Source organism: Sinohyriopsis cumingii, chromosome 11 (genome assembly GCF_028554795.1).
Source record: "Sinohyriopsis cumingii isolate HCF-2022 chromosome 11, ASM2855479v2, whole genome shotgun sequence".
Taxonomy (NCBI): Eukaryota; Metazoa; Mollusca; class Bivalvia; order Unionida; family Unionidae; genus Sinohyriopsis; species Sinohyriopsis cumingii.
Window position 1 is genome coordinate 102,655,821 of NC_142971.1, and position 26,385 is coordinate 102,682,205.

The 26,385-nt window shown below is 34.7% G+C and overlaps 1 protein-coding gene across 2 annotated transcripts in view; it reads right to left on the reverse strand.

Moving 5' to 3' along the window:
• Window positions 1–244: 244 nt before the first annotated feature.
• LOC149789185 (centromere protein P-like) overlaps window positions 245–26,385 on the reverse strand; it is a 53,891-nt gene continuing 27,750 nt past the window's right edge. For both annotated transcript variants that reach the window (XM_089975329.1, XM_089975330.1), the window contains exons 6-9: window positions 17,377–17,468; window positions 9,485–9,661; window positions 5,137–5,225; window positions 245–4,815 (exon numbers count right to left, since the gene is read on the reverse strand). In XM_089975329.1, the coding sequence (XP_089831455.1) occupies window positions 4,697–4,815; window positions 5,137–5,225; window positions 9,485–9,661; window positions 17,377–17,468 (477 nt within the window). In that variant the 3' untranslated portion in view covers window positions 245–4,696. The remainder of the gene's footprint in view (window positions 4,816–5,136; window positions 5,226–9,484; window positions 9,662–17,376; window positions 17,469–26,385) is intronic.

Genomic DNA, 26,385 nt, shown 5'->3' on the forward strand with positions numbered 1-26,385 from the left:
CCCCGCTATAACACGGTAGTTGGGAGCCGTAGAATCCAACTTTTATAGACCGAGCTGTGTTATAAGGAACCAGGTCAGTTAGCTGAAGAAAATGATGCATTTACCCACCCCCCAAAAATTGCTGGATGAGTGTGTGTGTGTAATAAATGCGGGCGGTAAAATATGTGCTTCATCGGCACAGTTACCATTTTAAATCGATGCATATTAAATGAGAAATATACCTGTAGTGAAAACAGAGAAGGCATATATAATAGTTTACTTTATATAGAGAACCACTAATTGGTACATATACGTGAATACTGTTTATATATACATATCTAATGTCTACTCACCCGCGAATCTCATAATATACAGTGAATCTACAATACAAGTGATTCCATCGAAAATATGCACACACAGATTTAAAATATTCAATAATTTTGTCACAGGTCATACTGGTCTGAATTTAGTGGAAAAACATAGCACAATCATGTAACAAATGACGAAGCACATTTACTTTTCAGTACATCCCAAGTCAGTAAAAAGTTAGTTTGCATTTTAAGCCGCTGTTGGTAGCATTCGTAACCATAAATATTTCCCCTGCAAATAGGTAACTTTTATGGCACAGTAAACGTGCTCGAGTCATGTTGGAAAATGTAATAATCCATCAGATTCCATTACTTTTATTTAAATTTGGTTCTGACTTCGTTTGAAGAGAAGTTTTTTTATTTTTATTGAAGATTGTAGTCGGCTTTCTTTGATAAAGAGTGCATGCGTTATTGAAGTCACCGTTAAAGGACAGCTTTGGAGAACCAGTCACATGCACATTTCTTCTTGTGGCAGCAACATCAAATAATTGCATTGCATGTTTGAGACTGATTTTTTTCCATCTGCTGAGTACGTTTTCATAACAATTGGTGCTTCAAAGGTAGTCTGTTTCCTGTGAAATTTCAGCAAACTATTTTATCCGAGTACATTTTTAAAAAGGAATTGGCCATTGTTTGGTCTATTCTAGTTACTGGATGTTGAATAAACCAGTGAGAAAGATGTTTTTTTTATTATACATTTGTGGTAGCAACGTGATGCTGCCTTACAAACATGCATCAGAAATTAAACAAAGGGTCAATGGATGATAGGGACACAGGTGTTCTGGTCTGATGACAGGGATTATTACATAAAATGCGAGTTCTGAAGAATTTAATTCTGAGTGAAAAGAAGAGAAATTTTACATACCATCCACATTCAAATGTCAGTCAATGTAAATACATTTATGATTTTGTTTCAGTTTTATTCTCTCAGATATTCTGACATTTCCTTCCTACATTGATAGAGTTTCAAATGTCTTTGGTTACTGTATTCCTCACAGTAGTGTGAATTTTGCTTTGAGAACTGAATCCCCATGCACAATCATTTTCTTAAATAAAGGCAGAACCACTACAATTATGGCAAGTATAAGTATATTTGGGAATTGGTTATTTTCCACAATTCACAGATGTTGTTCTTTAGATATTTCTTTTGATGTATAAATTTTTCTGCAAGGACTAAATAATAGTAAGTGATGGTTATGTCTGTTATCACCACTTTCTGTGTCTGTGTTATGTGTAGTTACCAGCAAACCAACTGATATTTCATCCTTCCTAGTTTCATAGTTAACAAATGATCTTATATCTCGCTGACCTTCCTAAAGAAATCAGTTATCCTTTGTTTCAACATGACACACTTTTGTTTTAGACAGTTACACAATTGCTGTTTGATGGATTAATTTATTATATTGCTCCTGGAAAGAATTTAATCAGAATATCTCCATAGCTTCTGCAATACTACAGATCTCCATCATAAAGGTGCTTGTATTCAAACGATATCCAATATTCTTTGCAGATATAGGATTAATTGTGATCATTGGAAAAAGCAAACAAGATGATCTAATCAACCAAAAGTAAAAAAACAAAAACAAAATTAACAAATCTTGCATTGGGCAGTGTTTCAGCCAGGATGCACCCTTGCAGGATTAGCGAAAAATAGATATGTCCCCCCAAGAAAAGAAATTGTCAAATGTGGTGCAAATAAACTGGAAAGGGCTGGTTTTTTATCTTTAATTAGACATATTTGCGCCGATCAATCATTAAATATCTTGATTTTAGGTTTTATCAATGATTCTTTAATAAAAATGAACAAATTTCATCTACTGATCTTTTCCAATCTGAAAGTGCATCTTCACTAGCCAAGGTTCCAATATGTTGACCATATCTACACTTTGGTGGATCAATAATATATTCTTGTGCTTCAAGACTGTAAATTTCATTAGATGCAGCTGCAAGCCACCGCAACCAGTCAAAATTAAGCAGTTCAAATTTGAACACTGTTCCTACAAATACACCTGTAATGGCTTCTCTCTGGTACATAGTAATACTTTCTATATTTAACTTACAAAGTATCCGTTTGAAGTCAATTTCCAACTTTTAGAACATGAAGATAAAGGATGTCTTATGAGATTCATTGGTTTGCTTTTCATGAGGCATTACAGGACGTTTACTTGCCATGGAAACCACTTTTTGCATATTTCCGGCAGCTACGAAAGGCTGATGAGAAGGAAAAGAGAACTCTAAAAACACTAACTTATCTTAGATTTATATCCACTATGCACATTGCTCATGGATGTACCAGTACGTACTAAAAAGAAACCAATTTTTCCTAGTAAAATGTTTCTTCAAAAATACTTACCCAATCACAATACCTTAGAACTACTACTACCTCGCAAATCCAGCCCTCCCTGATACTACTTTTAGCAAAAGGGAGCTAAAAGTTGACTGAAGACCTATGTGGCAATTGGTCATAGTGATCTCCCCTTAGGTATAAGATTTGGCTGAAAAGCCTAAGAACCTATCATTTACTACTAGAGCGGAAGGCATGCTTTCTATGGATGTAACTGCAGTGAGGCCGGGAAGGTGTATTTGAGATGGTATCTCCAGGGTAAGGGGATGTACCTCTCTCCACCTGTTACCTATTCTTCTAAGGTATTATGATTGGGTAACGTATTTGAAGAAGAACCTTGTTTTTCAAAAGCAGAACTTGGCTATAGCTGTTGTACCTGCTGCTTTTGGAAAGTGTTCATGAGACTACAAATAAAGCCAAAAGTGGTAAATCACACTATCTGGCAGAACTACAGGAGAAACTGGTAAAACAAGGTAGTGACTTTAAGGATACAAAACTATCAAACAACATCAGGTCTGCTTAAGAGAACAGTACCAAAACATGAACAGAATTTACTAAAAGAACTTGCAGCAAACCTAACAAGAGATTCACAAAGAATTCAACAGAAATAGCCTTTGCTTTCAATCTCTTGGAATGCATACACTGTCACTTCTTCCTGCGGAAGAAAAAAGAAGTATTTGGAAATTGTGACTTAGCTCTTCTTGTTCAAATCTATGGGGTGTAAAAGGCAGCAGATGGGAATTGTGACAAAGATGGTCTTAAATGAAAATTTACCCAATGGATAGCTTTTCAGACCTATGGAAAATGATAAAGAAGTACCATCATGTCACTTATCCTAACCTGATAATGTTGTCAAGACATGCCCTTTTGACCCCTTTGCAGTCAGCTGATTGTGAATGAGGCTTTATCTGCCAAAACATTCATACAACCTCAAGAAATCACTTGAAAGCTGATACATTGCAAAGACTGATGACCATAAATGATGGAGGGTGATACAATAGAAGAATGACTTTTCTGTGCTATTAGTGCATGGTCAGAGGCATCAGTGATCAAAGAGGAGAATCTTTAAGTTGTTGTTGTAGGGTTTAACGCCATTTTTCAGCACAAGATAGCTATACATGGTGGCCAGTATAATTGGTGGAGGAAGAACCCTGGAAAACCCCGGGAAGAACCACCGACCCATGAGAAGCTACTGGCAGGCTTTCTTACGTACCAATGTTAGCCGAGCCTGAGACTCGAACTGAGAATCTTTAAGTAAATATGGTAATTTATTTGGTTTTTCATGCCAACAACAGGTAAAATAGACCATGTAAATGATCTTGCTTTATTATGAGGTTCACCCATTAAGATCACACCATTGGCCCCACTTTTTCAGAGGAAGGGGACAAAAGCTGAAACGCTAATTGGTATGAGAAACTATGAGAACCTCAGATAATTTGTGCGATGTTTTCTCATTTTAAAAGGTGTGTGACTCTCTAACATTTCTGTGAGAAACCCAAAAGCCCATGGCCTGGCCACATCTCAGTAGATAACTGTTTATCAGTGGGTTTCCAATATAAATCAAAAGATATTTTATTATTTTCATGAAATATTATAGTATCGAAGAATGTGATTCTTATAAACATTTCACCAACATGCTGAACAAATGAATCAACAAGAACTATTCCATCTATTGAGTTACAAAAATATCTAAACAGTTCAGGGACCAGGGGTGACATGACCACCCAAGAAGACTGGAAGGACAACCTCATCATTCCTTAAGGCATTACATTATACTAGAAAGCAATCATCATTTGGCTTCAATTCTTCATAACAGTTTCTGAAAGTAGCATTGCAAGTAGAGACTAGATTCTCTTTAAGCCATACTTCTCTCTGGGTATGGTTAAGCATGGCAATGGTCAATTGTCCAATGTAAGTGTCTCAGATAATACATTCACAGTATTACAGATTTTCAAATGTCTGTACATCTGTCAAAGCACTGCAGATTTTCAAATGTCTGTATTTGTCACAGTCGTGCCAAATGAATCACTGAGTTTATTGCTCTCTCAATTCCATATTCATGTAGCATCAGGTCAAAGGTTGCTGGGAATGAGGTCAAGGCATTCTTCTGATTGGACCCCAGCACTGAAATTAGAAATGCAACAAGTGTTTCAGCTGCTTTATTTTATTCTTTTAAAAAATACATGAAAGCCATTAAGAAACCTTGATTTCTCTGTAAGACTTACTGAATAATGATTTTCTATGTGGTTAATTATGACATAATGTGGTTTTCTACATTTTCACTTTATTCTATTTATAAAAAAATGCATTTCATTAAAAAAACACATGGAATACAAAAAATAACAATGCATACACATGTTTTTAAGCTAGAAAAGTTAATAAAAAATAAACTACATCTACAAATGCAAAAATTCTTCATTTATTGACAAGATAACTGGAAATCACCTGTTTCAGGTACTTTTATTCCAAGGTTGATATCTGGTACTAACATGTATTGGTTCTTCACTTGAAAGCCCCAGTTTACAGAGAAGTGCCTGTGCAAAAAGAGTAAGAAACATCAATTTCATATGAACTTTAATATCTGCATAGAATTAATAAAGAGAAATAAAAAAAAGCTGCAAATAAAACATTGAATATGACAAAAGCATAAATGTTGATTTAATAAAAGATTACATGCCAAACATTACCACAAAAAGAAAAATCAATTAGAGCAACACTGATGGCTCACCTTTACAAATCCTCATGCTTTTCATGATGTATTACATCACAAGACAGTTATAAACCAAAAACTCTTGCATGTTATTTCCCAATATAACTGAATTTATGAAATCTGGTCCATGTGGTAATGGAAGATGGATAAACTCTGGACTAGAGAGGCATGTGGAGATAATAAATGTAAAAATAAAGTGTGGGAATTAAAACAAGAATTTTCAGGAAAGCTCTGTCTGGCCCAATTTGTTATTGCTTACTTCATTTTGAAATAAACCAAATGCCAAGTTGCACAAAATTTGGGTAAACTTTTATTTAAAAACATTCATCAATTTTAAGCTTACAACTCAAAAAAATGTAAAGACTAGCTCCACAATACTTATTAAATAAAGGTGTACTTGACATTAGTGGCTGAGTAGTCTAAAGTATTCTCCATTACGGTTTACTGCCATCTCACCTCTGTCTGCGCCGGTTTGAGTCTCAGATTTGGCCAATGTGGGTATGTGAGAAAGCTTGCCAGTAGCTTCTCGTGGGGTGGTGGTTCCTTCCAGGGTTTTCCCGGGTTCTTCCTCCACCATTTATACTGGCCACCATGTATAGCCTAAAAATGCATAGCTGCCAACCTTCCAGCCTCACAATTAGTGAAAATAGGGATAAAAAGTCGTAAATTTGGACACGAAATAGTGAAAAATACCATGACAATAACTCCATCCACTCTGACCGTCAATACTACACTATATCAAGATCGCAATATAAAACTAAAACACTACATATATGAAGAAACATTTATTTATCAAAACATGATACTGTAGCAGACTTGAACTTCCTCAACTGCTTGATTGTAAATTTGTTTTCTAAACAGTTCAGACTTCTTGCCTGCTGGTTGATCTTGGTGACTAAAATTGCTGACAAATTTTCTGCAGCTAAGGAGGCCCTAAAGTCTGTCTTATTTTTCCTCACTAGAGAAAATACTCTTTCGCTGTCACTGTTGCTGTGAGGAATACACAGGAGCTGCAGCACTTTTGGTTCTTCTACAGGAACATTTGGAAGCAATGTTCAAGTCCGGGAACATTTGTCAGAACAAATGTTTAGCATGGTCTCCAGCTGATAAAGGTAAATTGTGTTCGACAAGAAAACTCACAAATAATACTTCAGCGTTGGTAGCTTGCAGGTCTTCCGCCGGTAGCTTAAAATATTCTAGAGCTGAAATCTGTGAATTCTTAATTTTCCCAACTTCGACGTGTTTTTTTGCAACCGATGTGCTTCCTCCCATCATCTCTGCAACCGTGCCCAGTACTACAATTTGTGGCACACTGTGTGCAAAAATCATGATGTATATCAATGTTTAATGGCAGAATGCACAGCCAATTTTTTATATATTCCAAATTAAACTTCACTTTTTGAGCAATACTTTTTTTCCTTGGTGGTGAAGACATTTTCAAGATCTTACACACAATGCTGAACGGTAACTCAAATCTGTGTTGGTGACGCATGCGCGGAGCAAAATTCCGGTTAGGCCCCAGTTTCTCTCAAAAGCATTTGTAAAACTACTCTTATACATATAGATTAAAATAGGTTAAAATGTTTGCTACCGGGCCAACTGTACTACTCAGCTGTAGTTCTACTAATACCGCGACCAGCAGTACCGGACCGTTTCGGCAACTGCAAATATCACGACTAGTGCTTAACGGGAAATCAGTTATTTTATTAAAGATTTAAAATAATTGAGAATTGGAGAATTCGTGAGGGTTGACAGCTATGAAAATGGCGTTAAACACCATAAAAACAACATATTTATGTTTTTGTTTTCTTTTTCCACCCATAAACCTTAAGATATTATGCCAAAAGCTGATTAAAAATTCAAATCGCAATTTTCCGGACTTTTGGAATTTGCAAACATGTTAAAAATAAAAACACTTTTTATAGTACACTAAATTAAATAAATTTTTAATATTCCTACATTTCTTCAAGTGAATTCAGAAGGAAGTGAAAACATTATATCTCCATATTATTCCTATCTAGGATAATTTGGCGGTAAATCATCCCCAACTGTACATTAGAATTCACCTCGCACTGATTTACTCCAATTTAAACAAAAATAATCCATGTGAATCAAAGAATATAAATCCATGTTACTATTCATTGTTTAAACTGCACTCATTCTTTTACCTGTAAGCTAAGTAGTAAAGAAAATATCAATGCAATACATTAAAACACTCCTTAAAAATAAGGCAGAGTCAATTCCTGTTTATAAGTCCAGAGATATTTGCTAACAATCGCCAAATGAATAGTTCAGAAGTTTACACCTCTTACGCTGGTGATCAGACATATTAAAATTACATATACAGTGTACAGTGTTTGAAAAGTTATGAATTTGTTATATGGTGTGCTGATTTTGGTCAAAACGTTGCATATTTTTGCAGTGTAACACATTTTTAAGCTTTCAAAATGACTACATGTGTGACCCACTCAGTTAATAGCTCAGTTTTAGTAAAACTGCATCAGCTAAAATTCTTGCTTTTAACACTTTTCTAGCTCCAATAATTTGATGTAATTCATAGCTTTAAAATAAACTGCCAATACTATCATCTGCCAGTAGGCCTATTTGCCAAACTGAATCATCTAATATGAAACATGCTAGGATTTGGTCTTTAGGATTATGTAGCTAGCCCGTATTTTAAACGTGCATTTGTAAAACTTCCTCAATGCAGGGTTCGAACAACGACAGAATGTCTTGTCTAGGACCCATTGTGACAATTAAACTTAGTGAAGGGAAAGAGTGTTAATGACATCATGTGAAAGGGAACAACAAAAATGTTTGACTTTTTCCAGACTTTTTAGTAATTTTTAAATTTTCCCAGACCCTTTCAAGGCCTGGAAAAGCAATTTTCAAAATTAAGACTTTTTTTCAGAATTCCAGACCCATGCGGGAACCCTGTAGAATTGCTGATATGACCATACATTCAGGATGAGTAGCGATAACAAGATTCTCAAAAATGGCAGCATAGACAAGAATAATGGAAGTGCAAGGTCATCATTTTCATTTGGGTCAACAAAAGAAGTCCTGGCAAAACCCCCATGTCAATATAACCTTAGTAATAACTGTTTTCAAGATGGCTGCTATTAGGCATCTGACTGGCACCATTTTCATTTAGGACTAACAACACATAAGTTTTTGTTGTTGTGAAAACCCAATGTTCATATAACTATCCATTTAGGAAGAGTTGCAATAACAAGATTAGATGTCCAAGTGGCATCATTTTAATTTTTGGACCAACTAGACCTTGTGATGAATGTGTGTGTAAAACTTTGTGGCCATCCTCTAATAAGCTTAGGAGTAATAGCAATAATAACATGCAAATGGATGGATGGGCAAAAATCCACCCCATAAGCTCTACTGGGTCTAAGACCAGTGGCACTAATAAATCCAATTAGATACTTGACACACACACAAAGGACAACCATACCTGTATAAGTGGCCATTATAAACAGGTGTCCCAGTGAAGAGGCGTCCTTTAGAGATTGCACCATATGTAACTAATGTCTGAAACATTGGAACCTTTTTACAAATTTCCATGTCTTTGATTACTCCTAAGTCTAATATATTTCTCCTACAATATATCTATTGCCAGAGGTGATAAAGCTATGCCTGTGCAATAGCATCGCAACCTCTATCATGAAATAATATTTTTTCCTCTTGAAAACATTCCACACAATCAAAATGAAAGATGTTTAAATGATGACAATTGAAATTTTGAAATAACCATACAGTTAAAACAAACAGGGTACTTAATCATGCTGCCCAAGGTCAGACAAACCTTCATGTCCAGATCTGAGTACAAAACCATTAACGTATAATACAACACTGTTAGTAGTCCATTTGAATATGCATCATTTGACTGACATGTAGTAGCCAATCGGTTGAACCTAGTAACTCATTAATTCTAAATTCCATTTAATCCAGGTATTATTGCATAATAATTAACATAAAATTCAATATGAGATTGGTTAATGGTTCACAGGATTAAACACCAACTGGCAGGCAAACAGGCTGAAACCAAATCAATCATCTGAATGTACTTACCAGTTCTTTCTATGGTTTGAGATTATCAGAGATTGATATGGCATATCCATGTGCAGTTTCACAATATCCGGATATTTTTCCTGAAAATGGGAGAATGTCTTGTCTCTGACACTGCACCATCTCTGATATGGCTCCAATAACCTCAAAAAACCTTGGACAGATTTTTCAGCAGACAACCTGAAATTTTCAAAATACTTCTTTTAGCAACATTAACAGGGGTTGGAGGAACAATATCATGCTTACAAACTGCTTTTATTTTTATGATATATCTTCTGAATACATTAATGTGTAAAATTAAAGTAAACTTTCCTTGATATGCAGCCAAAAAAAAGACGCTTGGGAAAATGTGTTCTTTCTTCTCATTAGACAATGGCTCCTTTATATAAAGAACAATGCTAATATAGTTTCAGAAGGAAATTTCATCAAGTTCATTCTGCAAGTACGTTTCCTTTTTGAAAGTTTCGTTGTACTGCCATAAACAGGAGTTAATGGGGAAAATCCCACCCTAAAAACAGATTATCACTATAATAATTCATATAAATTTTTAAGCTAATATACCAATTCAGCGAGGTTTTACTAAAAAGTATATAGGCAGAAATATCGGTATCACAGGACCATAATATAATCAATCAGGTCAAGCACTCCAACATAAACTAAAGTAACTCTATTTCTCTTCAGGTGACATCATACCATCACATCTCCTTGGTAATAGTGGTTGCAACGTTCACATTTTCATATCATCAAAATTCCTCAGATCTCTTCTATATTCTGCCTCAATAAATTCATGTATATGTATAATTAACTAGGACATTAATTAAAACAATAACTTATTCATTATAATTTTTTCTTCTATCAATGGTAAATCAGTTCATCATAACAGCTTTACATAACATAAAATGAAAGGGTAATTTTCCCAATCAATATCCCACAAATTCCCTAGCTAAATATTTGAACACACCAGTGGCCAAGTGGTAAGAGCATCAGCCTCGGAAGCGGGAGGTCGTGGGTTCAAACCCCGACTGAGTCATACCAAAGACTTACAAAAATGGTACTTACAGCTGTCTCGCTAGGCGCTCAGCATTGAGAGGTTAGTGTTAGGACTGGTCGGCCTGGTGTCAGAATAATGTGACTGGGTGGGACATCATGCTACATGTCTGCGGCATGATGCCCCAGTGCTAGACATCACTACAAACTGTCACACAGCAGACATCGTAGCGATATGACTGAAAAACTGTTAAAGCTACATTAAAAATCCAAATCACACACACACACACTCCCTCCTTTGACATTTAAGGTGAGACTGACTTTGATGTTGACCTCTTGCAATCTGATTTAGATGAAAGAGTAAATATCATGAGAGTACCGTCACATATTATCTTTCACAAGACTGTCAAGTTCTTGACGTTAAGATGTGTTAGGATATACGTGATCCACAAAACTAGTCTCTAAACATTTTGTTTGTTACAGCATCTAAGAATGGACAGATATGCTCTAAAGTCAGCCCATATCCAGCAGGGAGAGAAGACTAGACATTGAACACTTGAGTCATAAGGCTCATTTGTAAAAATGCTTATCAAGTTCTGGAGGCAAAGCTGGAACTGGGGTTGTAGCTGTAGCCATTGGCTGCTGCTTTGCAATTTGCCAGTCAGGAATTCATTGACCAAGGTGGCAGCAGCATTGATTCTATCTCCCTTGCCTCCCTAGATTTGTTTCTAAACATTCCGTTTTCTGTTTAGATTGTCTATTTAGTCCACTGAATTTCTGTCCATACAACACAAATTTAACATGTATTTTCCATTTGGCAACCCATATTTGCTAAATATGCATTATGGTTATCACCCATGATCCTCAGGCATTTATACTGCCTGCATTTAGTTTTGCCCATATTTTGGACTCTGTAAATAGAAACTGAGCAGACAATGTAATATAGGCCAGCTAAGCATCACTTTATGAACTTGTGCAGTAGACATTATAGAACAGCCTCCCTTTTTCATTGAAAACTGCCTGTAAAGCATAGGCCTATACAGGCAGGGTTCATACTGAACTCTGAATGATAAATTCAAAGAGTTTTCCCAAACTTTCAAGGACCACAAACACAGATTTCCAAGACCTATTTTCACTAACATTTTGTATACAGGTTATATGAGCAAACAACGAATGCAAAATACTACAATACTGTTGAAAAATGAAATTCAAACTATAATTAATTTCCTTAAATTACTTTATAATGATCTGGAAGATAGGTCAATAGTCATTGTTATTTCAGAAATATGTAACTTGTGCATCAGATTTAATACAAAATAAATTGTTATCCTAACAGACATCAGCACTGCTTTAAATGCATTATTATAGTTGCTGTTTTTTCTCTTCAATCATTTTGGAAAGAGAAGCCACCGCTGCCATATTTTCCTCTGCTCTTCTCCTAAGAGCATTTTACTCTGTGACAAGCACAATGAGTCCTTTCAACTATGCTTCTTCTGCCTTCTGAATAGAGGAAGCATGTAGGCTGGCAATGTCAGCTTGAAGATGCAGCTTTTTGGCTTTAAGTTCTTCCACTTCATCCATGGCTAACTCGTTTCTTTCCTTTTATGATTTTCTCCTCATGCTCATCCTCTGCTTTCTTCTTGTCCAGGTAGGCATTGTACTTATATCTTGCAGAGGAGGCATTTGTCATCATTTCATTGCTAATGACAATTTCCAAAGGTCAACCTGCTTTTCTCATCATGTCAATGATTAGCCTTTTAGTTCTGAGGCTTTCTCTGCCGAGGTTCTCAACAGATACCTGTTTATTGACAGAAAATCCTCTCTCCACTGTTGCATTGCCCATGTGACAACAGCAACATTTTCTGGAGAATATTCCAAAGTTCAACATATTCTTTTCTTTTGGAAAGGACGGAATAAAACACTTCATCAAAGCTGCCATCTGTTCTATTCAAGCATTTCAAGGGATGGTTGTCTGATTGGATAACTTCATCCACTAATTTTCCATACTGAGTCAACATAAAAATCACATTGGGACTCTACTTCTCTTCCTGCCTCATACATAATTCTGAGGACCCTACAGAGTTTTGCTTTTCCCTTTTCCTTATCTGAAAATGTACAAAATGCCTTTCATTTTCATGTTTTATCCTTTTTCAGCCATTCCTTGTATTTCTCTTGTTCAAGCCAGATATCGTTGAAAGAGCAAAGACCTGCATTTTTAAACATGAGGTGAAACAAAACTAAAGATGTAAATCGACTGAACAAATTTTGAATCCTCAAGTGTTACTTTTGCGCACTTTCTACAGAGTGAGCGCTTGTTCAATGTAACCAAAATTCAATTGGCTGAACAGTCTTGTTTAAAAAAATAAAGAATTAGTGTAATAAATGTTTTGACTGGCCAAAGGTTATCATTCGTCCAATCAAACTGAACAATTCATTAAAAGAAAGAAGTCAGGAATACTGACTAAATCTGAATCTAATGACCTTAGGCAATTTTATATGTGATAATAATAATAATAATAATAATAATAATAATGAGGGCTTTGTATAGCACCTTATCTTTAGAAGCTCTAAGTGCTTTACAATATTAGACAACACCTAAAAATATATTAATGATTTGATTACGAAAAACAAACACCATGAAATTAGAAAATAAAAAAAGTGCTGAAAATAGTTATGCTGCTGACTTCCTTTGATGAAAGGTGTAGCCGGCTTGCTTTGATGAAGAATGCATGTGTTATTGAAGTCGCTGCCAAGGCCAACTTTGGATGACCAAACAAATGCTCAATTGTTATTGTGGTGGCAATGAAACTGAACGGGTCACCAAAAGAAAGAAACCAGGAAAACTCGACTATAGTCTCATGATACATTCCCAGTTGTTTGTAAACTCCACCCCCCCCCACTGATTTCAATAAAGAAAATGTTTAATGTGATAAAAAGTGCTCAGAACTAAGTGAACTGAATCACTGATTTGATTCATAATTTATAACCCAACTGTGACCAGAATGGCACTAATACAGGCATCCCCTGCACCTTTCATGCTTAATGGACTTTCCATACTAACATGGTGCCATACTGCATACACTATGGGCTACTTTATTTCAATCAGACAACATAATGACATAGTTCATTGTATTCGGTAACTGCCAGATAATTACATAAATTACCATAATGCTGAGAGTTTGGAATTATATCCCTTTGCACACACGAACATAGAAATTAAACTGCTTCTTAAATCCATGTGAAAGGCAAATTTGTTGTAGTCATTCTCTTTCATTCCTTGATTTGACATTGTAAAGATCAGAAGCAGACGACATATGTATGTACATCTGTAGTTGTGCACACACCCCTTTGCTGAAAACGGACTTGCCAGGAAATGGAAATGGATCTCAAGCCTGTCCATCTATTATATTGAAAACTTCCATTAAGCATCAAAAGTGCATATGACGACGGTGTTAGGGCCATTCTACTCAGTCAGGTTACAAATTATAAACCAATGAAAGAATTGACTAAATTCCTTGCACTTTTTATCACATTAAAGGTTTCCATTATTGAAATTGGGGGGTGGGGGTGGGTGGTGGTACAAACAAATGGGTTGGTATAGTCCGACTATACATCTGAATCTAACAACCTTGGACAATTTTATTTCTGACTATGGAAAGAAATTAAAATGTTTGGGTTTATTTCAATTTTCAAAGACTTTTAAAGACCTCAGGGCAATCTGCTTGAATTTTCCAAACTTTCAAGGCCTTGAAAATGCTACCTCATTTTTCCCAAACACTCAAAGACCTTCAAAGACTGTACGAACCCTGACAAGTTATGTCATTGAAGCATTGCTTTGTAACTATTGAAACGAATGCTACTGGCTGTGCACTAGCTACAGAAATCTGACCTGTATGTATTTGAACATAAGCAGAATGTTATAAAAGAGACATGCATGCAACATCATTTAAACTTACACAGGTGAATGCTGTGAAACAATTCAAGTTTTCTATAGACAAAAAAGCTACCTGCACAACTTAAAAGTGTTTGTGTGATTTGGATTTTTAACAAAGCTTTAACAACTTTTCAGTCATACTGCTATAATATCTGCAGTGAGGCAGTTTACAGAGATGTCTAACACTGTGGTATTATGTCCTTATCACCAGCCAAACAGTCCTAACAATAACCTCTTAATGCTAAGCACTAATCAAAGCAGCTGGAAGTAACATTTTCATAAGTCACTGAAATGACTCAGTCAGGGGTCGAACTCAGAACCTCCTGCATCTGAGGCAGTTGCTCTAACCAGTTAGGCCACCAGAGTGGTCTGCACAACTTAAAAGTTTTTAAGTTATATTTCAGAAAACACAAAAGTAAAAAAGACATTATTGAATGTAGAAGCTAGTGACCTGTCCAGGTTAACTACAAAAAGGTCACATAACAGGTATATTTATGATAAAGCTGTAATGCAATGTCCCTAACTGAGTGTGCTACCTAGCACAAACGGAAGTAGTAACTGGAATACAGAATGTATTTGAAGAAAAAATATGGGTCACAATCAGCTTATTTTGTTGTATGGCATAATAGTAACAGAGATGCATATCATCATGAATTTGACAATCCTACCATGAATTGTGCCTATGAAATTATCATCAAACACAAGATTTAAAAGTCAATGAAGCATATTTAAGTTTCATGTCTACTTTTGTCATGAGGGTGTTGTACTTGACAAAATGCATCTCCCCACAGAATTTCTTGATCCTAAATATATGACTTGGACTTTAATGTTACAGTGAAGAGATAGGCAGTTGTGAAAAAAACAAGTTATATATTATTTAAATTGAAAGACCATGAGTTTTGTCATTAAAACATGATAAGTATTAGGAAATAATGAATGCTATCTAACAACTTGTAATATCTTTATATTTCATTATTTTCACTTTGATGAAAACATGCATTTTTAAGAAACAATAACATTACTAAGTGAATACCTCATTGCTATAAAACACTCCTGGGGAGAACAGTTTATATGTACAGCATGCAAAAAGCTTATGTGATTAAGACATAATGCTAAAATTTAATCCACACCAGTAAAATCTGAAATGTAGGTCACTGTATCCTTCTTTTGTTGTAAGGATCTGGTACTCATTTAGATGAATACAATCATTTAGTTTGAAGACACAACAACTAGAGATTGAGATATAAACGAAGCGTAACATTTAACTGAAGTCTGTGATGTGTGAAATATGGGTCAGTGTTACCTATGTTTGTGATGAGGGTGTAGTACCAATCAAGATTCATCCTCTCATCAAATGTCATGATTCCAGGAATAACAAATCGTATACATGTTGAAAAAACCATGTGCTAAATGCAAAACATTAACTTAGAATAAAGAATATACATGTACAAAGCAGCCTCCCCAGGAAACCTCTGCCACAAGGAAGTACAAATGTTTGAGATGCAGCGAGGCTGTACATATATATATATATATATATATATATATATATATATATATATATATATATATATATATATATATATAAGAAGACTAACATTATATGATTATGATGAATACTTATTAGTCTTTCTTTTCTGTAATTAGGAATGTGCAAAACACCAGAAGATAATATGTTTGTGTTTCTTGGATTTTTACTGTAGCTTTAACAATTTTAGTGATATAACTACAATGTCTACAGTGTGGCAGTTTATAGTGATGCCTAGCACTGGGGAATCATGCCACAGACATGTATCATGTCCCACCCAGTCACATTATTCTGACACAAAGCCCACCAGTCCTAACACTAACCTCTTAATGCTGAGTGCCTAGCAAGACAGCTGTCAGTACCATTATTATAAGTCTTTGGTATGACTTGCTTGGGTTCAAACCTGCAACATCCTGCATCCAAGGCAGACACACTAACCACTTAGGTCATGAGAGCATTTCTGGAAGTTCATGGCCACTTTTTTCAATACAATATTTACATACGTGTATCTCATTTTCCTTATACATTATTGTCAACCAATTTCAATTCAGGAATTAAAGTTCAATGCTTGGTGAAAAAATACATATTTGTTGGTACTTAATTTCATTGATCTGTCATTTGAAGGGAAAAAATAAGCAACAATGTATATATCTCCATAAAAGATAATACCAATATACACTTCCACTTATATTTCAGTAAACAAGTTCAATCCATACTGATGTAATTAGGTTGTTAAGGTGAGTTACACTTTGCTAGCACTATTAATATGGAAATCTAAATCAAAAGAAGATACTGACATCTTTTCCATACATATACAAGCAAAAAAGTTTAATTCCACTGTTCTAATTAAGACTGAAATAAGGTTTTTCAATGTTCTTAACGTATGCTATCAAAACATAAAGTTCTCAACAATTAAGGTTCAGGTGTTTAAATAATACCAACGACACTGCACTAAACCTTTTCAAAACAAATCTTGAATCTTTTATATACATAAACAGTTGAAACTGAGTTTCACTCTATCAACTATCACAATGAACTCAAAATTTTGTGAGCCTACCTGATGCTATAGAGTCCTATCTGTTAACTGGATTCTGATCCCATGTGATCTCTTTATGTGACTTGCTGCCTCTTGGTGTGATCAAAAGGCAATAGCGATCTTTAATATATTCAAAGTACATCACACAGAGATGTTGCCAACTTATTTAAAACACAATGGCACTGTACCAGATTTTGTGCCAGTTGCTTTCACAGGTTTGCTGCAATCCCTGGAAATATGTCAACAAATTTTACATGGAGAAATTCCAATCATGTTTTCATCACTGGCATTCAGCCCAAATGATTGCTCAATTAAATGATCAGATATGACTGTAGAGAAAAAATTTGATTTTTTTCTGAGCCATCCTTGAAAATATTTTTAAAAAATTAAGTCTTTTTATGTATTTGCCATACCTGTCTACTGCATCCTTCAGGGAATAATAAAAATGTTGTTCTACATTAACTTTCAGCTCCACAATTTCTGCAGTTGAACTTGTATCTGATTTCTGAAAACAACAACCTTATTAAACAAAATGCCGCTGTCTTTAACTCAAGACAAAACTTGAAGAAGAAAAAAAAAAAAACAAGCAAAACTGTGTGATTTAGATTTTTAATGTAGCTTTAACAATTTTTCAGTCATACCACTATGATGTCTGCAGAGTGACAGTTTGACAGTTCATAGTGATGTCTAGCATGGGGCATCATGCCGCAAACATGTAGCACAATGTCCGACCCAGTCACATTATCTTGACGCCAGGCAGACCAGTCCTAACACTAACCTCTTAATGCTGAGGGCATAGAGAGGCAGCTGTTAATACCATTTTTTACAAAGTCTTTGGTATGACTCAGTCGGGATCTGAACCCGCAACCTCTCACATCTGAGGCAGACGCTCTAACCGCTAGGCCACCAGAGCAGTCAAGCAAAATTTTGAAAAAAGTACTGTATATAAAACAAGAGTCCCTCAATGGGACAGATGCTCAATAGACCATGTGTTTAAGCCATCTTTGATATTTCTAAGCAGTAACAAAACTTTGGTGGTTATATTGGATGAAAGATTGGCATCATTTTCATTTAAGACCAACTATACATTCTAAAGTGGTACCATTTTCATTTAGGACCAACTATACATCCTCAAGTGAATATGAGGTCTAGCAATAACAAGGCTTTCAAGATGGTCAATGTGGTGGCTATATTGGATGTCAGATTGGCACCAATTTCTTTAGGATGACTGAGTAGACATTATAAGAAATATTCTAATGAAAACTCAGTGTGGATATGAATGTCCATTCAGGAACAGCAGTGAAAACATGATTTCAAGATGGCAGCCATATCAGATGAAATGTAGCACCATTTCCATTTATGATAAACTAGACATAACAACAAGGTTGTTGGTGAAAACACCCTGTCAATATGACCATCCACCTAGGAGTAGCAATAACAAGATTTTCAGGATGACCATTGTGGTGGTCATCACAGAGGTCAGATTGGCACCATTTTCATTTGGGACCAACTGTATATCATAACTAGTCTCCCTGTGAAAACCCCAAGTCAATGACTTTATGTACAGGGGTAATAGCTAAACGATTTTTAAGAAGGCTGCTGTATTGGACGTCATCATCATAAGAAATCTTTTAGTAAAAACTTCATGCTGATATGACCTTCAATTCAAGAGGATTAGCAATTACAAGAATTTCAAGATGGCCACAGTGTTGGCCATATTGATTATCTGTGGCACCATTTCATTTAAGGCAAATAAGAATTATAAGAAGTCATCTGGACAGATCATGTTCATATGAATTTCTGTTCAGAAAGGATCAACTAGACATCTTCTGGTAAAAATCCCACTTAAGTGGCACCATTTTCACTAAAAACTAACTAGATGTACAAAGACATCTGGTGAAAACCTAATGTTGATATGACTTTCTGTTCAAGTAAAGTAATGATAACAATTTTAAAGCTGTCTGTCGTGGTGGTCATATTGATTTGTCTGCTGTGGTGGTCATATTGAGTTGTCTGCCATGGTGGTCATATTGAGCATCAGATCAGCATTATTTTCATTCAGGACCAAGAAGGTATCATAAGAAGTCTCATAGCGAAATCGCAAGTTGATGTGTCCATCCTTTCAGGACCAAGAAGGTATCATAAGAAGTCTCATAGCGAAATCGTCAAGTTGATATCTCAGGAATAGTAACAACAGCAAGATTTTCAATATTATATTTCCAAGCTGAAATATTTTAATTTAGGACCAACTAGACCATGGGATAAACATTTCAATGCAATCCTCAAAGTAATTTAGGATAAGCAGTGATAACAAACTTGTGCTAAAAGAGGGACAGACAAGACAGATGATGGATGAATGACAGACAAGAGGCCATCCCATAAGCTCTTTTTGTCTATGACCAGTGGAGCTCAAAATTGTGCAGAACTCAAAACTTTTTCACACAAACTATCTTTATCTATTAAGTGTAACAAAATGATTTGTGAAAGGTTCAAAATCAAGCAATATGCACAAAATTGTTTTACAACACATAGTAAAATCAATGCAATCACAACATTTTAGCTGATATATCAAAATTTAGAGTTAAACAGTGATATAGAATGCTATCACCTTATCTCATGCCCCTAATATGTACCAATATACATGGTTCCCCCACTTTTCTAAAGACAAATTTCCAGGTCATTTCCTGGATGAAATTAATTTTTTCAAGGTTCACATATAACCATTACTGAATGGAATTAACAAACACTTTAGATTATGAAACATGCATTTTCTAAATCTAAAGATGTTTCCCTTTCAAGACTCCAAAACATCTAAGTCAGGAAAGATGATCATGTACAAAACCACAAAATGTATGACACAAAACATTGTTTGACTATATTCCAATAAAGTGGCATGTAAAGTGATTTCTATTTACAGAATACAAATTCCAACTTTACTTTGCTGACCTGCATTATGTTGCTAAGTGGGAACATAATGATTAGTTTTGTTTCCTTTCAAACCTTTACTTCTAAAGAATTCTAAAGCAATATATATATATATATATATATATATATATATATATATATATATATATATATATATATAAAATGCATCTTATACAAAGTAAATATTTCCTATTACAGTATAAAATGCAATAAACACAAAGAATTAGAATCTTGTCTTGTAACGAAAAGAGCTTAACCTTGAATTTATGTGCCAATAAAATCCCAAACAACCTAATCTGACAATCTAGTTAAAAACCCGTCATTTAAAAAACATTTTCAAAAGGATAGATTTAAATTTTGACAAAAGACCTTCAAAATTATATACAGTTGTATAAACAAGGACAGAATTTTCTGTGAAATCAACACGTCTTCTTGTAATTTGTTAAACCAGTCCCAAAGCCTGTATTGATATAAGGGGTCATATAAGTTTTTAATATATAATACAAGGGATGATAATTTCTGCTTTGAGATTCAACATCTTGGACAACAAAGGACTATACTGAATAAGGATCATTTTCTGCCCCCTCTCCAAATGTCTATATATTATGTATAATGTATATATGAGGTATTTCACTTTTATTTCGTACATCAGTTTTGTGTTCATGTGTCCGTTGTCATGGTTACAGGGTGTCAAAACACTATCAGAAAATACATGAAAAACAGTCATCTTTTCCATTTACTTCTCATCGATACTGCTTTTCCGTGAGCTATTCACGCAGTTTCAAATTTGCAATATGCATTTTTATTATTTTAGAGGTTATACAGCTGTATATATAAAGTTTAGTTTCTAAAACTATTCCAGAATGGATCATCGTAGACAAAAATAGAATATCGAACTTATACGTCAACTGAAAACTGTTTCTAAAATACATTGACAAAAATGTACTTAATCATATAATACAAAAACTGTTCCTCATTAAAATATTGCTTAATATTATTGAACGATGTTTAATATTATTGAATTATTTAAATGATTGTTTGATATTATTGAATATGATGGTAAAGGTTAACAGGGGCCTGTATGTTCACTTCTTCGCCAAATACATGGGTTTCTTACCTTCACTGGAAATGACAAGTGTTCTTTATACATTTATGTACTTTTATCCTTATATTTTCATGGCTATATAACACATACACAACTGTATTTCTATTTTTAGAAGAAAAAAATCAATAAATTGTCTCCCACACCCCTTGAGGTCATCTATAATCAAACTATAATCTAGTTATAAACTATATATTCATCCGTAAAGATATAATATGGACATTAATAAGAAAGAAATAAACTACTGGTTCAGTACTTTTAATGAACACTGCGGGAATACTGCATTACACTGACTGCATGCTGTTGTCTGTGAAATGAGAGGATGTACACGTTTATAAAGAACATATACCTATAACGAACAAATGGAAACACAATCATTTTATTATTCATTGTGCAAATGCTATTACCAGCACTTAGAGTTGACAAAGATGGTGATTTACATCGTGCAAGATTCTGGGATTCATAGAATGAATGCAACTTTAAAGAATTTTTAGGGATAAGTTTGCACATAAACTTCGATGATAAATGAGTCAAAGTAAGTATTTTTCTACCTTTCCATCGTTTAAAATAACTATATAAGACTCTCTCTCTCCTATGCACATGTATGCCTGTATTCAAGTCTTTGTAGACTCAAAACTGGGGCCCTCAATGGGGGCAATGAAGAAATTCAAAAACATATAGAAACATTTTAACGAAAAAATAACGTTATATGAATAAGTGTTCATATAGACCATTAAAGGAAAGCTAGTCACATTATTACATTGACTTTTATAAGCTGATAATGGTTTCAAAGGCAATTTTTGTGCCTAAATATTGTAAGTACTATAATACATGTAGGCCGACGTGTTTCTCCGTATTCCTACGCAAAAATATTGCAAATATCTCACCGTAATGCTTTCTATATAACTGGAGGTTCAGGGATGTGTTAAAAAGAAATCTATGCAAGCAAGACACGACATCTGATAAAAGAAATGCACTCACTAAACACACTACCTAACGGTAGCAGTTAACCAAAACTAATAGCAAATCCATTGCCATGGTTACAGGGTGTCAAAACACTTTAAAAAAAGACGTGAAAAGTAGTCATCTTTTCCATTTACTTCTCATAGATACTGCTTTGTCAAGAACTATTCAATCAGTTTTAAATTTTGCAATATGCATTTTTATTATTTTTGGGTTATAAAGCTCTGTAAATAAAATTTCATTTCTAAAACTATTCCATATGGATTTATCATAGCCAAAAACATATATATATATATATAACGTATATCCACTGAATACTACACCTAAATTATGTTGACAAAAGAGGTACTTAACCATTAAATAATAAAAAATGTTCCAATATGAAATATTGATTAACATTATTGAACGATGTTTAATGTTATTGATTTATTTGAATTATTGTTTAATATCACTGAATGCTATGAAAATATTTAGGCATTAACAGGGACCAATATGTTCGCTTCTTCACCGAATATTTTGGTTTGTTACCTTCACTGGAAACGACAAGTGTTCTTTATGTATTTATATCTTTATACTTTCATGGCAATATAACACACACACACACACACACACACACACACACACACGTGTTTCAATATATAGCAGAAATTAATATAAATACCTTGACGTCCATACCCATTGATGTAGCCTCTATTCAATCTATGATCCGTTTATGAACTATATATCTGTCTGCATATTAATGCGAATGTCAAGCAATATTTAATATCCCTTACACCAACACTTTTGTCATTTTTGCATACTTTTGTAAAACATGAATGGTAATGGGTAAATGGGCCACGCCCACCCCACCCCAAAAATGCATCTTATTGTTATGTTGTTGCTGCGAAATCTATAATGGCGCGAACACTTTATTAATATGCCAGTGAAGCACAATAGTCGATTTCAGATGAAATGCGCTGAATAAATAATTTGTACCTAACATTACTAGTTAAACACAATTAATCGCAAATCCTGATGTTTGCAACATCCACAATATTACTTAGTAAGAGTGATATACACCTGCCATCATAAGGTTGTTGTTGTTGTTGTGGGGTTTAACGCCATTTTTCAGCACACGATAGGCTATACATGGCGGCCAGTATTATTGGTGGAGGAAGAACCCAGGAAAACCCCGGAAAGAACCACCGACCCACGAGAAGCTACTGGCAAGCTTTCTCACATACCCACATTGGCTGAATCCTAGACTCGAACCATCATAAGGTTGAGATGAGTAACTGTTTCTGTACTTGCCATTTAACCTTTGACCCCTCATAGAGACATGGAGGTGGCCAAAAATTATACAGTAATACTGTTTCCAATGCTTATTAAACAGGCAACACATCGCAAGACACTTTGATGTAGTCAGCTACACCTTTGCCATGTTCTATAGACCGAACCTGCCATGACTACAGTCATCAAAGATAAAAAGTACTGAAAAACAAACTAGTCAGTAAAACACAAACATAAAAAGTCAAAATAATTGAAGAACATGTCTTAAAAATATATCTTATATTCATTTAAATGTGCAATGTATTATCATTCTCGCTTTCTCATTATCACCCAAATGACATGCCATAATAATATAAACATCTTAATATGGATGACAATTCAGATTATAAAAAAAATATTTTACACACACATTGTGACATTTTATATATATATATATATATATATATATATATATATAAACGGAACCAGGTAATTATTGATGAAGGTAGTGGTCATGGTGTAGCAATCACTCCTCAGTTGGTTTTCCATTGTTATTTTCACATTCTGGAATAAATGATGCATCCTTAAGATGACAAGTTAGTGATTTTCTCGTCAACTCATCATTTTCCCATCTTTTGCAGCCCAGAAACAATATGACACTTGACAAGTGTGTACAACACCCTACATCCTGAGCACCAACCATGCAGGTATAGTACCATCCTTTGACAGAATTGGTGTAATCGTTAGGCTTTTATTGGATCCACAGTGAATGTGTTTTCTTTCTGGAGTGGCGAGACTAGATTTTTGCATGTAACAGGCCTGGAAAATCCATGCATACCGTAACATCATAAGGCCCCTCATCTGTGAGATGTTCATTTGTATGGCTTAGAGCCTGTTTGACTTGATAAATGCCCATAGTGATGTAACACAGGTAATCAATTGAGAGCCTGGGGAAATCAGCCAGTTCATCAGTGGATGCATCAATCTTAAAGTAGATTTTGCACTTATTCAGCAAGTTGTTCTCTTGAACCAGGATTTGAACACTGTTTGGTTTCTTTTGCTTTTTCAACCATCCTTCTTGCGATCTCAGCAGTTGGATTCATGTTGGCCAGGGGTGGTCGAAATTTATTCATTAATGCACAGATCATTCTAAGGAAGTCACCTATATGAGGAACAAGTGTATTTGGCACTACTTTGTCAAAAAACTGTTTGACTTGTGCATTAATGCTCTCTACTACCCATCATACTTTTGTGACCAGTCTTGAAGTGTTGGCATCTTCTGTTGAATGCTGCTTCTGTCCTTTATGTAGAAAAACTGCATTTCAACTTTAAATCCATGTTCCTGTAGGAAATCGACAGAGTCGTAGAACCCCCTGTCTACAACAAAAACATCACCCTCATGTAACCAATTTGTAATATCTTCAGCATTTGTTCTTACAATGTGTTTAGTTATGCTTGCATTGTTGCTATAATGATCAGCTAAATATGGGCCTAGAACAGATAAAATATAGCCATCAGTTCCTACATCCATCAATGGCTTAACTAATGGTCGATCTTTATGTAAACTGTATGAACATCATTGAAGTTACAGTCAGAGCTCTTCTGTGTGTGTGTGTATATGTATATATATATATATATATATATATATATATATATATATATATATATATATATATAATATATATATATATATATATATAATCAAGGACAAGGACTGCCTTGTTGCTTCCATGATTAAATATCTCCCTTGCAGTTGGAGTAGTGTGGACAGATGAGAATACATCATGTGTGATGTGTTGAAAACCCAGGTGTTGACCAACAAAGTTAACCATAAGGGACTCCCGCACTGTTTTAATTATTCCTTGCAATTGTGATGTTGTTAGATGAAAAAATGTGGATAAAATGGTGTTTGGAAGGCCTACCCGCAGCTTTGTTAGAAAAACACCCAGGCATGTCAGTGGAGATCTACCATGTGTATTACGCAGTGTATTCAAGAAAGAAGACACTTCCTGGAATTGATCTCTTTTCAAGCCAGTAAGATGGAAATAGTCATCATCAGACAAGGAAGAAGGAACATCAAAGTTAAATTATGACTTTGTTTTAATCAACTCGCGCACATTTTGTAAAAGCAAGGTAATATCTGTTCTTGAAAAGTCTTCAGACTCTTTTGTTGCACTGATAGATTGTAAGGCTTTATTGCTAAAGTATGAGTTTTCCAAATGAAATTTGCAGCATCTACTATATGACTTTATAAATATACCACACTCTACAAAAGACTGGGTAATGGCACAGATTGGGACATTGACAAGACGATTTCGATGCCCATGTGGTCTTTTACATACAACACAATGTCTGTGTGATCTTGGTGTTGATGGAATTTGAAGTTGAATTGTTTGTGGGCTTTTTAAGGCAGCTGTTGAAGTAGTTGGCAGCTCAAAATCTGGATCATGGTGTGGACTGGGTGAACTTGTGACCGACAGATTTCTGTAATATTTACTTATGGCAACTAGAGCAAACAACATCATCTTGTGTTACAGACCTTTGCAATAATTCCTCTGCATGCTTTTCTAGAATGCCTGTAAGTATTTTTGTTCTAGCTGATGGTTTTACCCTTTTGTAGCACCAGGAACATTGATATGCTTTAGGCATTTCAGATTTTTGTAGAAATTAATTGAACATTTTGATTTCAGACCATTTAATAAACTGTCACATATGACATAAAATCTTATATAACACTCATTTATGGTTACTTTCCATTATTTTTTAACTATTCACTTAGGCAATCATATTTATTATATATTGGTACTCAATTCCTGCAAATTCCACCCACATAGTACATGTAGTTATTGTGTATTCAGTTATGACGTATACCAGAGGTCAACATTTTGTACTTTTAAATCACTGTGGTCTGAATATATTTTATGCTATATGTTTTATGGTTAGTAAGTACCACCCCTCTTTTGTTTATTTCCCATACAAAAAAGGTATGTGGGCTACATTTTATTATTATCTGAATACTGCTGTTATTATTTATTATTACTAGTAGTGGTATTAGTGATATTACTTTTATTTAAGCAAGTTCTACTTTGAATAAAAGATTTTCACCTATGAATTTTATGGCATTATAGTTTCTTGTTTTATTATACCTGATCAGTAAGTTTATAAAGTTTTGAGGGAGTCTTTT